The following is a 12,713-nucleotide window of genomic DNA, read 5'->3' as shown; positions in this document are numbered from 1 at the left end:
ATTACTTGCTACAATATGGTGAAACAGTTATTTAATACACTTTATTGATTTTATGACGTTACAACGCTTTATAAATCCTGTTTTGTTAAGCAGAGAGTGGTGTTGGTTTGCCCTATTTATGGTGTGTTCATGTAACTAGTGAATGCAAATCGATTTTTCTTCATGAAAATTACATGCAATCAAGAGGAGTTTGGGTTTGTTGAAAATCCCCAAGCCTCTAGTTGCTAGTAAAACCAAAGTGTTCAAATTATCCAAACTTTTATGTTTTTCATCGATTTTCTTCAAAGTGAAATTATGATAATGGTTTGTCCTCCTCTGAACATAGTTTGTCCGAGAAATGACCATGGTTTGTTCGGTTCTTAAAATCACCATTATTGAACGAGAATATTCGAATTTTCGAGTAGATGATGCATTTTTTATTGCTCTGAGTTTAGTGTCATATCATATTGATCCATTCATAATTTAGGCTTTCTTCAGAATATTCTTGGGTATTCTAAACGTGAACTGCACTCAACACAGAGAAGCTTATTCTCTGATACACACGAAGAACATAAACAAACTGTAGCGCGCCAAGCGGCTGCCATAGCAATCATGTAGACAAACCAACATCAGTGCATCGGACAAACCACGATAAGAATTGAGGTAATTTAATTGAAACAATTTACACATTAGATATATATATATATCTGATACGTATGGTGTGCAAGCATGGTGTTAACAATATTTGTAAGTGTTATAATACAGAAAAGGTCTGAATACGCATATGTGAATCCGCAAAATATCTCTATATCTTCAAAAATGGATTTCTGTCTGTCTGTCTATCTGATTCTTATGGAATCGAAAATTGTTTAACCGATCGACATAAAAGTTGGTATGTAGGGATTTTTGGGGCAGGGGAAGGTTCTTATGATAGTTCGAGACCCCTCCCCCTCTCTAAGGTTGGGCTGCCATACAAATGAAACACAAATTTCTGCATAAATCGAGGATTAATCAAGCAAATGAAACCAAATATGGCATGTGGAGGTTGTAGAGTGTAATAAATGTTTCTATAATGATATGACACCCCTCCCTTCTCTGGAATGTAGAGGGGATTCATTAAAAAATAATCACATTCCAACCAAACATGACAATTGAAAATTTTCGGGAAACTCTGAAGAAAAATGGGAATATTTGAAAAATTCAATTCGTATGTGCTCTACAATTACATATTGACAAGCGTTGTTAGTCCATTCGACGTTTTCGGTAACGAAATTGATCTTCGTTCGAAAGTGGAAATGGATTTTAATGTGATAAAACGCACTCCTATATCGTCTTCTATCTATATAAATAAAAACGGATCACCGAATGTGTTGATTAGAACAAAACTCGAGAAAGGAATTGTCCGATTTGGGACTGTCTTCATTCTATTATATATTCTGTATCAAACATCAAACATTTATTCCATGTAACGGAGAAACATGTTAATTGCAAGAGGATAAAAAATCTTGCACGAGAATTATGTCTGAAAATAATCTGATATTATAATGTCGAGTTTTGGTAGAAGTACCTCAATTTTATAGTAAAAAATAATATTAAAGGGTAGATTAGAAGATCAATCAATGAACAGTTCTGCGATTCGACCCATGAACGTGTGCTTAGAAAGAAAACGTGGATGTGATAACGAAAAATCAATTTTGGGTGGGACGAAGTTTGCCGGGTCAGCTAGTATCCTATTAAATTGCTGTTAGTAATGAAAAAAATATTTTATTTATATGTTTGGGAACATTTGAATATTTGATTTGACACAGGTGTACTGAACTAGAGCATTCAAAAAAGTGGACAAACTAGCATCAAATACCCTAATCAAGGCGCCTATAAGTATATTCTAAGGTGGACCAACTTGCTAAAACCACTCTTCAGCCATCTTGGAAGTCTACTGTGTTTTGTTTGTAAACAAAACACAATACGCTAGTGCCGAAGCTCGCTCGTGATCAGTCTGTCTCTTTCACGCTACCAGCAAATAATTCCCCTTCTGCTTTCTTCCGTAATGTTTTCATATACCGCTCCCCTAACCAACTTAGTGACGAAACGGCCTCGCCTCAGGATATACTTCTAGACGCCTTGACCCTAATATGATCTTCACGCACAGTTTTCTATACAGCAATTCCACCTCAAATCAAACGATCGTTGCCTAGATCCTTTCCGATGTTTTGTTTTGAATTTCGTACATACAATGGAGGCTACCCGAATTATAATTTTCACTGTCAGTTTTTTATAAACGCGTATCAACAATCATTGTTCTTTTTTTTTTTGGAAACCGAAAGCCAACTTTTTGTTTAAAATACGTTGTTTGGCGATGTTTTTTTTTGCAGAATAAATAAATTTTTAAAAACATATTGGTTTAACTATCCAACACAAAAACTGAATTTGACGGTTATTGTTGCGTGGACAATCTAAGCGGTTCACAATGTGTGTTTTATTATCAAAATGATACTGTGACCACATGGACATTATTCGTACCTTCTTCCCCTTTACCGTGGATCCCATCTAAAGTTACCCACGCGGTATGTGGACAGGCCCTACTCTACGCAACAACTTGGAGATGGATTCTAATTTGGTTTCGTTTCGTCGTTGTCTAATATATTTGGAAACGAATTAAATCAATTAAATGTTTCTCACATTATTTGTAGTCACAAAAAAATGGTATATTGTTCAATTTTAGTTCTGATTCATCTCCTATTTTGGTCATCATTCTCTACTTCAAGAGCGATTTAAGGATTGATTTACTTCAGATACATTCTCCAATTCATTATTTTGTTCTTATTTAATTTATAGACGGTAATACACTATGTAATGTTTACTTTGAGTAATGTTTTAGATACGGTAATTTCAAGGCCATATTTGAATTATTTTAGCATCCAAACGGTATTTCGATTGAATTTCTGATTACTTTTTAGTACATGTCTTTCCATCGACTTTCATAAACGCACTGTATGTATTTTATTTGATGCCTTTCGTTCCCATATTTAAAATGTTTTTTGATTTTACAACGAAGTTCTCTGCTTCATGACCATCATTGTAAAATTGTATTCGTTTGTCTGTTCTAATTGTTCTTGGTGTGGTTTTTGTGGATATTTACATTTGATATTGAATAGAAAATTAAGTTTCATTGGATTTAAAATTCCTTCAAGAAACTTTCTCGAATTGAGTTCTCGTTTCCTTTTTTATAGTTAATGACTTTAATTGTTCTCTGAGGTTTTATTCACAGTTTTCCTTTTTTTCCAACCGGTAGCGAAACAAAGAGCAATTTTATTTTTATTTTTATGCTTCATCATCGCGTCTACGTTTTTTATTTAATTTGACTGAGAAAAAATGCTATTTTATGCATACGAGGGCAGTCCGATATGTACTTAGCCTACAAAAAAAACAACAAATTTGGAAAAGTGGAGATTTTTTTTCTCAACATAGTCTCCTTTTAGCTCACTTGACCAAGCGATGCTCCAACTTCTTTAATCCATCTGAAAAATCCTTTTTCTCGAGGTTTCCAAAGTAGGCCTCCGTGGCGGCCTACTGCCCGGCGAGTGACTTTTTCAAGTTTACAAAACAAAAAGAAAAAGACGCACGGTGCCTAATTTGGAGAATGCGGTGGATGGGGCAGCAGTTCGTAGTGCAATTCGATCAATTTGGCCGTGGCGACGGCGGAATTTCAATTTTTTCCATTTTTCTAAACTCTGCGGACACGCCCGCTTCCACACACGGGCAAAACAGAACTACGAGACCGATTTGGATGAAATAATGACATTAGCCGTTTTCGAGAATGTACTACACGAAAAGTAATCTCTCTTGCGATTCTGAAACCATCGGGCGATGAGGGTAAGTGCTTATCGGACCGCCCTCGTACATATATAAGGCTGTCAAAAAAGTCCTGCGGTATTTTTTGAATTTTCATTTGTTCATAAAATTAGTTACAATCATCTGTTTTAAGTCAAATATGCGCCGTTTTGTTCGATGACTTGTTCCCAACGAGATGCCAACTTCATAATACCCCTGTTATAGAAGCTCGCTTCCTTATTGGCAAAAAACTCGGATAGCCAATTTTCACAGGCCTCTTTTGTGGCTAACTTCTGACTACCTAGCTCGTTCGGTAGTCACTTGGTGCAAGGTCCGGACTATACGGCGGATGCAAAAGAACCTCCCATCCGAGCTCCCGGAGCTTCTGGCGCGTCACCAAAGAAGTGTGTGGCCTGGCGTTGTCCTGATGGAAGACAATGCGGCCTCTGTTTATCAAAGATGGCCTCTTCTTCATGAGTGCTACCTTCAAGCGGTCCAGTTGTTGGCAGTACAGGTCCGAATTGAGCGTTTGGCCATAGGCCATAGCAGCTCATAATAGATTATTCCTTGACAATCCCACCAAACACACAGCAGAACCTTCCTGGCCGTTAATGAGGGCTTGGCCACCGTCTGAGCCGCTTCAACGGGCTTCGACCACGACCGTTTGCGCTTCACGTTGTCGTAAGTGACCCACTTTTCATCGCCAGTCACCATCCGCTTCAGAAACGGGTCGATTTTGTTGCGATTCAGCAGCGATTCACATGCGTCGATACGGTCAAAGATGTTTTTTTGCGTCAACGTGTGTGGCACCCATACATCGAGCTTCTTTGTGAATCCAAGCTTCTTCAAATGGTTAATAACGGTTTGATGACTTATCCCCAGCTCTTGGCCGATGCTGCGGATGCTACTATGCCGGTCATTCTCGGCTAATTCAGCGATTTTGTCGCAATTTTCGACGACAGGCCTTCCGGAGCTTGGCGCATCTTCGACGACCTCTACACCAGAACGAAAACGTTGAAACCATCGTTGTGCTGTGGAAATGGAAACTGTATCGGGTCCATAAACTGCACAAATTTTATTGGCAGCTTGAGATGCATATTTTGCCTTTGTCATAGTAGTGCTGTAAAATATGTCGGATTTTCTCTTTATTTTGCTCCATATTTGCGACACTATAACTCACGAACGACTTAACCAAACAAAACACTCAGCCCTATTCTGTATTCCGACGGATTTCCATTCCGTTCGAAACTGTTATTTCGTTCGAGTTATAATTTCGCATTCCCTATTTCGAACGTTTTTGCCCATTTAATGTTAGAAGAGAAACAGATCGAACGAAATGTGAAAACAACTCGAACGGAACATAGAATGGAATTTTATCAGGTCGTTCGAAATATTTCGAATCGATCGAAATACAGAATAGGGGTGACTATCAAGGACTATATTATAGCGCGCAAAAATACCTTTCCAACAAGCTATAGTATGACTCGATACAATGAATACAGCTAGAATTACGCGCTTACAACGACACCTCGCGGAAATACCGCAGGACTTTTTTGACAGCCTAATATGTCAATGCTTCTAAAAATGTAAAATATACTTTGTAGAAATGCTGAAATATCAGAGACGAATGATTCCTGAACTTCAACCCAGTTGGATATAATTTTATTCCGTAGTTTTTTTTATAAATATAGCATATCAATCAGCAATCACGTGAGGACCCTAAATCAATTCATTCAATCAAATTTCGTTGTGAAAAATGTAAATTAGGAACGAGAGCAGAGGCACATGAACGGAAAGATCAACGTTATGTAACTGCTCGGTTAATATTACATCACATTCTGTTCCAAGCATAATTCTGACTATCCGCCAACGCCAGTCAAGTTCACTGATCAAGTTCACTTTCACTGTACCGGCGTTTGCAGCCAGCCGTGCACGAGACGGGTACATGAGTGCATACACCCGATCATACGCGGAAAGAACAAAACGCGGGAAGCAAACGGCGCGAGGTCATTCATATTTCGGCGGACCTCAACTGGATCACCAAACCTGTCACTATAAATTGATTGCGGCTGTTTTGTTTAGGCACAGTTCGATCAGTTTCATTGCTTGGTTGATACCTATTAAATACTCGTGAATATGGCATTCAAAGTGTGTAGAATGAAATGATTTAATATGGATCACTTTTTGGAAATTGATTGTGAATTATTTTACAGTTTGTGACCTTACTCGCCCTGGTGACCGTCGCCAGCGCTGGAGTCATCTCATCACCAGCTCTGTCCTACTCGTCCCCGATTGCCAGCCAGCTGATCGCTGCACCAGCCCAATTGGCTTATTCATCCCCAATTGCCAAAACCCTGCTGGCCGCCCCACTCACCAAGACTGTTGTTGCTGATGAGTATGATCCAAACCCACAGTACTCTTACTCCTATGGAGTGTCCGATGCGCTGACCGGAGACCAGAAATCCCAACAGGAGTCCCGCAACGGAGATGTTGTCCAGGGATCGTACTCCCTCGTGGAACCAGACGGTACCAAGCGTATCGTCGAATACATCGCTGATCCAATTCACGGATTCAACGCCGTCGTCCACCGTCAACCACTCGCCGTGAAGGCCGTTGCTGCTGCTCCAGTCCTTGCCACTAAGACCATCGTTGCTCAGCCAGCTTTGTCCTACGCCACCCCATTAGCCCAGAGGACCATCATTTCGCAGCCAGCCATCGCATCGTATGCTTCCCCGTTGTCCACCAGGACCATCCTGTCTCAGCCAGCTTTGTCTTACGGTGCTCCAGCTCTCTACCACTAAGTGAACGAAACTTTCATAGACTGCCATCCAAATGTATTTGTAGAATCAATATTTGAACAGATGATAAATTCGAAAAAGAAAAATTCTTCTCACATGTGTTTAATTAAATTTTTACGCCAAGTTGAGTTTGAGTGTTCCAAAATCAAAGCAACGACAATATGACGTATGATGTTCTCCTATAAAATTATTACAACAGCATTCAGCATTAATAAGGGAGTTGACTAAGGTCAACGTCAATCTCCAGCGAAAGAAACAGGCAAGATCATTTAATGGTGACGATCAATGGGAAATGTTAATACATAATCTCAGACTTGAATCTGCCAATGTTCATTGTTCATTGTTCAATGTTCATGATCATTGTCATTTCATTATCCCTATCGTGTGGAACTATGTAGCACCACTTATTTAGTTTCTCGTCATGATAGTGTCAACAAAAAAAACAGACATGCTACCAGATTTTTCGCACAAACTATACATTGACTAGATTCTATTGAATATGAATGGTACTTGAAAAGTTTGATATTGTATTGATAGTTAAATGAAATTGTAGGGGGTAAATGGTAATTTATTTTGAGAACATAATATTTCAAGAAGCGCCATTTAGATATTCGAATCGATCTGGCAGAAGAGAGTTTGTATTTTGAAAGCAATTTGAATTGATGTTTTTTTATTTTGTGTAAGATGGATGAATTACAAATTCGTAGTGCTGCCCATTCTTCACATTTGAAAGATCGCTTGCCGATTATGACAACCGTGAAATGATCAATGCTTGCGAAAAATATTTTTCTCACAGTAGGAATTTTCATGATAAAATCCAATGATTTATTAGCACGAGTGTGAGCCTTTCCATGATGAAATTGAAATAAAAACTGATAAATTTTACTTTACCACATGTCACGAGCTTGTGAATTCGATCACATAAAGTGAATTGAATCAACATAGACGAAATCGCCGAATGGGTTTTTATCCGAAAAAGTGAGTTACGTATTTACAAAAAAATAAAAATAACAACACGGTTTAATACGAAATCAGTTTTGCCAAATTGGATATCATATTTGACTAGGTTCAACGTTTTATCCTCAGCAAACAAAGAATATTGGAGAATCAAAATCAACACCCCTAAACAATTTGTCACGCGCAAATACCCTTATCATAACTCTCAACAGAGCTTGATTTGCAGGATCCTCTGCCCATTGCAACTCCGCTTCCTGTACCACTCCCTCGTCGCCATCGTTTCGTATAATAACTCACCCGAAAAGGGGCCCGTCTTCACGCTGCTGGTCGCGCTACTCAACGGAATGTTTGCGCAAACATCGTGCCGGATGATTTGCTGCTCATCCAACGGTTATTTACTAATTGATGCAAATCAAATGCCGCTGGCCGCGCGTTTCGCGCCGCCGTCGATTAATTCAACAACGTCTAATCGATTTGAATAGCTACTGTATGTTTTGCATTTACATGTTTTCTCACCGTTTTTCTTTTTTTCTTCGTTTTCTGCTTCTTTCAGATAATGTTCGCCAGTGGTAGCCATCGATTTAATCGGTTGAATCTGTGATTTCACTACTGAGATTTTGGAGAAACGTTTTTTGTGTGTTCTTTTCGCGGGCGGCTCCGAGAGCAGCAGGTCAAACGAACTTTTATGGACGCATTCGATAGCAGATAGCACCCACTTAGCAGCAATATGAGGTAAGTGTTCTGAACTTTGCATGACCTTTTTCGACGTCGACGACTTGATCTCTTAGGTTGTGTTGTTTTCATTTTGTGCGCAGAGCGAAAAAACAATGAACCGTTTTATGAGTCCATGGGTCAAATGCCAGAATTCAATCATTCCCCCTTATCGGGGTGGCTGAGAGTTTAAATCATACCATTCTGTGGCATTTCGCGTTCAGTGAGAAGACGCGGACGGAAATGAGAAATATTACGGCACGCCCTTTTGCCGGGAAAAAAGGGTGTGCAGCTGGCGAACCATAATTGTGTTGCGCTCCATATCGTGGATGGATGCGAGGCGCCCTTTAGAAATCAAAGTACGAAGGAAAGGATCTGAGAATCCGCGCCGAATGCGGAAGCGAGTGGTGACCATGGCGGAATAGGAACAATGTTAGCCCGCTATAAACAATAGGAAAAACAATCCAATTCGTTTACGATTATGAGTACTTCAATTGAACTTTGACCAATAAAAAAGGCCTCAGAGTGAACCTCTCCCTTTTGCTTGCAGTAAAAACTTCAACGAGTATGAGCGAAGCTAGTAGGGATGCCAAATGATTTTTCCAAATCTTCGTACGGCTCGAAAAAAATATGTTTAGTTATATTTCTATTTAGAAATAGGTTTGAATATATTTTCATTGAATTCATTGATTTTTTGTTAAAAATATATATCAGATATAAACGTATTGCCTTCTTAGCTGACATTTCATAGGTTCGGTGTTTTCGGAAATATTGTTCAGAATATTGATTCACGTAATTTGACATTTTCATTGTGCTCCCGTGGCCGAGTGGTTAGCGTCATAACTAACATGCCGGGTGTTCGGGTTCGATTCCCGTTCTGGTCGGGGGAATTTTTCGTCAAAGAAATTTCCTCCGACTTGCACTGTGATCACGCGTATTCTAGAGCTTGCCACTCAGAATGCTTTCAAGGCGTGTTATTTGGCATAGAAATCTCAACTAAGTACTAATAAAAATGACGCAAGTAATACTACGTTGAGACGGTGAAGTTCCTCTAGGAACGTTAGTGCCATTGAAGAAGAAGAAGAAGACATTTTCATTTAAACTCTTTTTGTGTGAGAATAAAAATTTAAAAAACTGAATCTTCATACTATCACCATCAATTTCATAAAACTTGCTGAAGATACATAATATCTGTTTATTAGTCCTTCAGAGATATAAATGTTTCTCTGAGGAGAATATTCTAAAACTAGTGTTTCTCACTTAAGGGGGTATTCTATCGTAGAGACACGAATTTCGGACGTTTTTTCGAGCTCCGTAAAAATAAAACAAAGAATATTTTTACTATCCATTATATATTTGTTGAATTTATTGGAGAAATTGAACGGAGAAAAAATATTCATGACTAGAATAGTTACAAGTAAATGGAGTGAGAGGGTTCACAGGAAAAGCTGTGCCATGGCGTACACGATTCCATCCATTGTGATTTTCTGAAACAAAAAATAGAGTAGATTCTGAGTAGATGTAAAGATGCCGCTGTCGCATGAACCTCAGACAAGTCAAAAATATCTCTTTTGACGAAATGGCTGCCGTTTTAAAAATAAAATGCTGTTTATAACGATTTTTGTGACTATTCCCGATTTAAAAAAAAAAATCAGGGGCTGTATCTAGGACACGACCGTATTTTCGACGCAGAACTGCGCAATCATATTATGCAATCCACTTGTTTTTCACTTTGAATATTATTTTAGAATGCCTTTAAATTTTTTAAATAACATTCTAGTTTTATATAGTAAAATTTAGTAGTTTCAATAGTAAACAATTCATTTGAAACTCGAACAATTTCAAACTGGTAGGCCTGGCCTGGTAAACTGATAGAGAATAATATGGATATCGCTACCAGACTGTAGATTTACACATTAGATATATAATATACTAGCTGACCCGGCAAACTTCGTCCCTCCCAAAATTTGGTTTTTGCTATCAATACCTTCAAACATACACGTTTTCTTACTATGATCAAGTTCATAGGTCCAATCGCAGAACTGTTCATTGATTGATCTTCTAATCGACCCCGTTGAATTTACCTTTTAATATAAAATTCCTAATATTTCTAACAAAACTCATCATCATAACATCAGATTATTTTCAGACACAATTCTCGTTCAAGATTTTTCAACCACTTGCAAATAACACGTTTCTCCGTTACATGGATAAATGTTTTATACAAAAAAAAAATGATAGAATAAACACAGCCCTAAAGCGGACAATTCCTTCTTCGAGTTCTGCTCTTATCAACAAATTCGGCGATACTTTTTTATTGGTATAGATAGAAGAAGATATAGGAGTGCGTTTTATCACATTAAAATCCATTTCCAGTTTCGAACAAAAATCAGTTTCGCTAGCGCAAGCATCAAATGGACTAACAGCACTTGTCACAATGTAATTGTAGAACATATGGGAATTTATTTTCCCAATTTTCCCTTTTTCCTTCAGAGTTTTCCGAAAATTTTCAATTGTCATGTTTGGTTGAAATATTTTTGGTTGACATAAGTGTAATATTTTTATGGATCCCCCTCTCCATTCCAGAGTAGGGAGGGGTGTCATACCATCATAGCAAAAATATGTCACATTCGAATACCTTATTTGACACAGGAACGCTGAATTAGAGCATTCAAATAAGTGGGCAAACCATGATCATATTTTCGACTGAACAAACCAAAATCATTTACTAGATGACGCCACTACTTGGGGGTCTCCGTAGCCACAATGGTTGCGCGTTCGCTTAGTAATCGATCGATCGTGAGTTCAAAACTCAGGGCCCTCCAGCTGACCATCTTATCAAATAAGATCAAATAAGATCGATTCATCCATACAACTGCTCAGCTCTGCAAGACACATCGGGCTACTGTTCTATAAATAACTCAACAGTGATCAATCAACTGTCTCCGCTGTCCGGTGGTCCAACTGGATAATGGAAGAACAGAAAGAATACTCTTACGCCTAAATGGCTACTGTGTGAATGTACCATATGTAATGGTATAGAAGGAATACTGGCGAATGACAACTGTGTAATGTGCTAATTATAGATATGATAACGATGTGACATGTACACGATTAAAATTCGGCTCTGTTACATCTAAAATGCTAATGAGCCTTAAATAAATAAATAGGATAAAAAAAAATTACGCCACTAAAAAATTAACAATATTCATTTCGAGAGGTTTATGTGTGAAGTTTCATAACATTTCGTTTATTTGTTCACAAACTACAGTTGTTTAGGTGTGACTACCTGATCATTCGTTTAGAAAATGGAGAAAGAGGCATATCGTATTTTATATAACATTCTCCATTTTGAAGTCGGTTTGAAAATATCTCCTACCTAGGAATCCTCACAAAGTTCATTGTCTCCACATTGAGTCAAATGTCTTCAGGATGAAGACAAGTTTTCGCATTTGGCATCCCTGGAAAGGAGAAACATCTTCAGCCGAAACAGAAGTTCGTTAGCCAGCGGTCTCAACCGGTGATTCATTGATTTTCTTCAAAATGTAATGTATCGCAACGCATGAACGCGGCTCAGACGATCACCGGTCTAACACAACGCATACAATTAATGCTACCGACGCACGATCGCCAGAAACCGCGCAAAGATCGATCGATTTGATCGACCGGTCGGTACTCACTGTACCGCAATCTCGAGAAGCATGAATCAACACGAACCCTGTCATTAGGCTTTTGACCATTGTGTGAAGGGTGCAATTTTCGAGTTTTGAGTCTGTTATCATCGCTATTGAGGCAAGAAATATGTGTTATTACCGCTGCTGCCATTCCTCGGGGTGTGTAAACAGATCTCCGGAAGCATTCTACCACGTCCTTATTGGGGCGCTGTTTGACGTGTGGCATTTAAATTGTACAGTGCGGGTGAACGAGGCCAATGTGGTGAAACATACACCTCATTCAGGAGCGCCGAGAATCGTATTGAAGTAGTTGAACCTGCCTCAAAATGCGGTCAGCATCGGAAGATGCATTGATTGTCGCACAGAGTGTCATTTTGGGGGGAAGGCTCGGCCATATCAAAACCGCACACGCTCTGACTAAGCGCACCAATGCCAAAATGATGATAACATCCTGCGGGCAGCCCATCGCGACCGTTCGGGAGATCATTTTACAGCCACCCAACGGTCAGTGCCGGAAACCCGAGAGTACAATGATTAAACCGGTTTTCCGCCTCATCTATGTGTGCGTATATGTCCAGTATATCCATAATCATTCCAGCAGCAGCGGGGGAGGTCTGTTTACACGCCTTCGCGCATAATATGCGTTAATTTGGCTAAACTCTGCGCTATCGGAGACTACGGTCCAATCCAGCAGAAACGCGAATAGGGCAATAAAATCTGGTTTAATGGGCCGAACAAACAAAGTGGAAGGGGGTGTAAAAAT

General features: G+C 39.0%; 2 protein-coding genes across 6 annotated transcripts in view; both read left to right on the top strand.

The window, feature by feature from the left end:
- The window catches only part of LOC129763592 (papilin), a 243,194-nt gene that overhangs the window by 165,284 nt on the left and 65,197 nt on the right, over positions 1–12,713 (top strand). For all 5 annotated transcript variants that reach the window (XM_055762833.1, XM_055762832.1, XM_055762834.1 and 2 more), the window contains one exon: positions 8,119–8,297. In XM_055762833.1, coding sequence (XP_055618808.1) covers positions 8,293–8,297 — 5 coding nt within the window. In that variant the 5' untranslated portion in view covers positions 8,119–8,292. The remainder of the gene's footprint in view (positions 1–8,118; positions 8,298–12,713) is intronic.
- On the top strand, positions 5,829–6,667 carry LOC129763601 (larval cuticle protein A3A-like). Its single transcript, XM_055762843.1, has 2 exons — positions 5,829–5,958; positions 6,024–6,667. The coding sequence occupies exons 1-2, from the start codon at positions 5,947–5,949 to the stop codon at positions 6,609–6,611; spliced, it is 600 nt and encodes a 199-aa protein (XP_055618818.1). The 5' UTR covers positions 5,829–5,946; the 3' UTR covers positions 6,612–6,667.

This window comes from Toxorhynchites rutilus, chromosome 1, assembly GCF_029784135.1.
Source record: "Toxorhynchites rutilus septentrionalis strain SRP chromosome 1, ASM2978413v1, whole genome shotgun sequence".
In the NCBI taxonomy this organism is placed as follows: Eukaryota; Metazoa; Arthropoda; class Insecta; order Diptera; family Culicidae; genus Toxorhynchites; species Toxorhynchites rutilus.
Note: the sequence above shows the minus strand (reverse complement) of the source record. Positions and strands in the feature narration are given on the sequence as shown.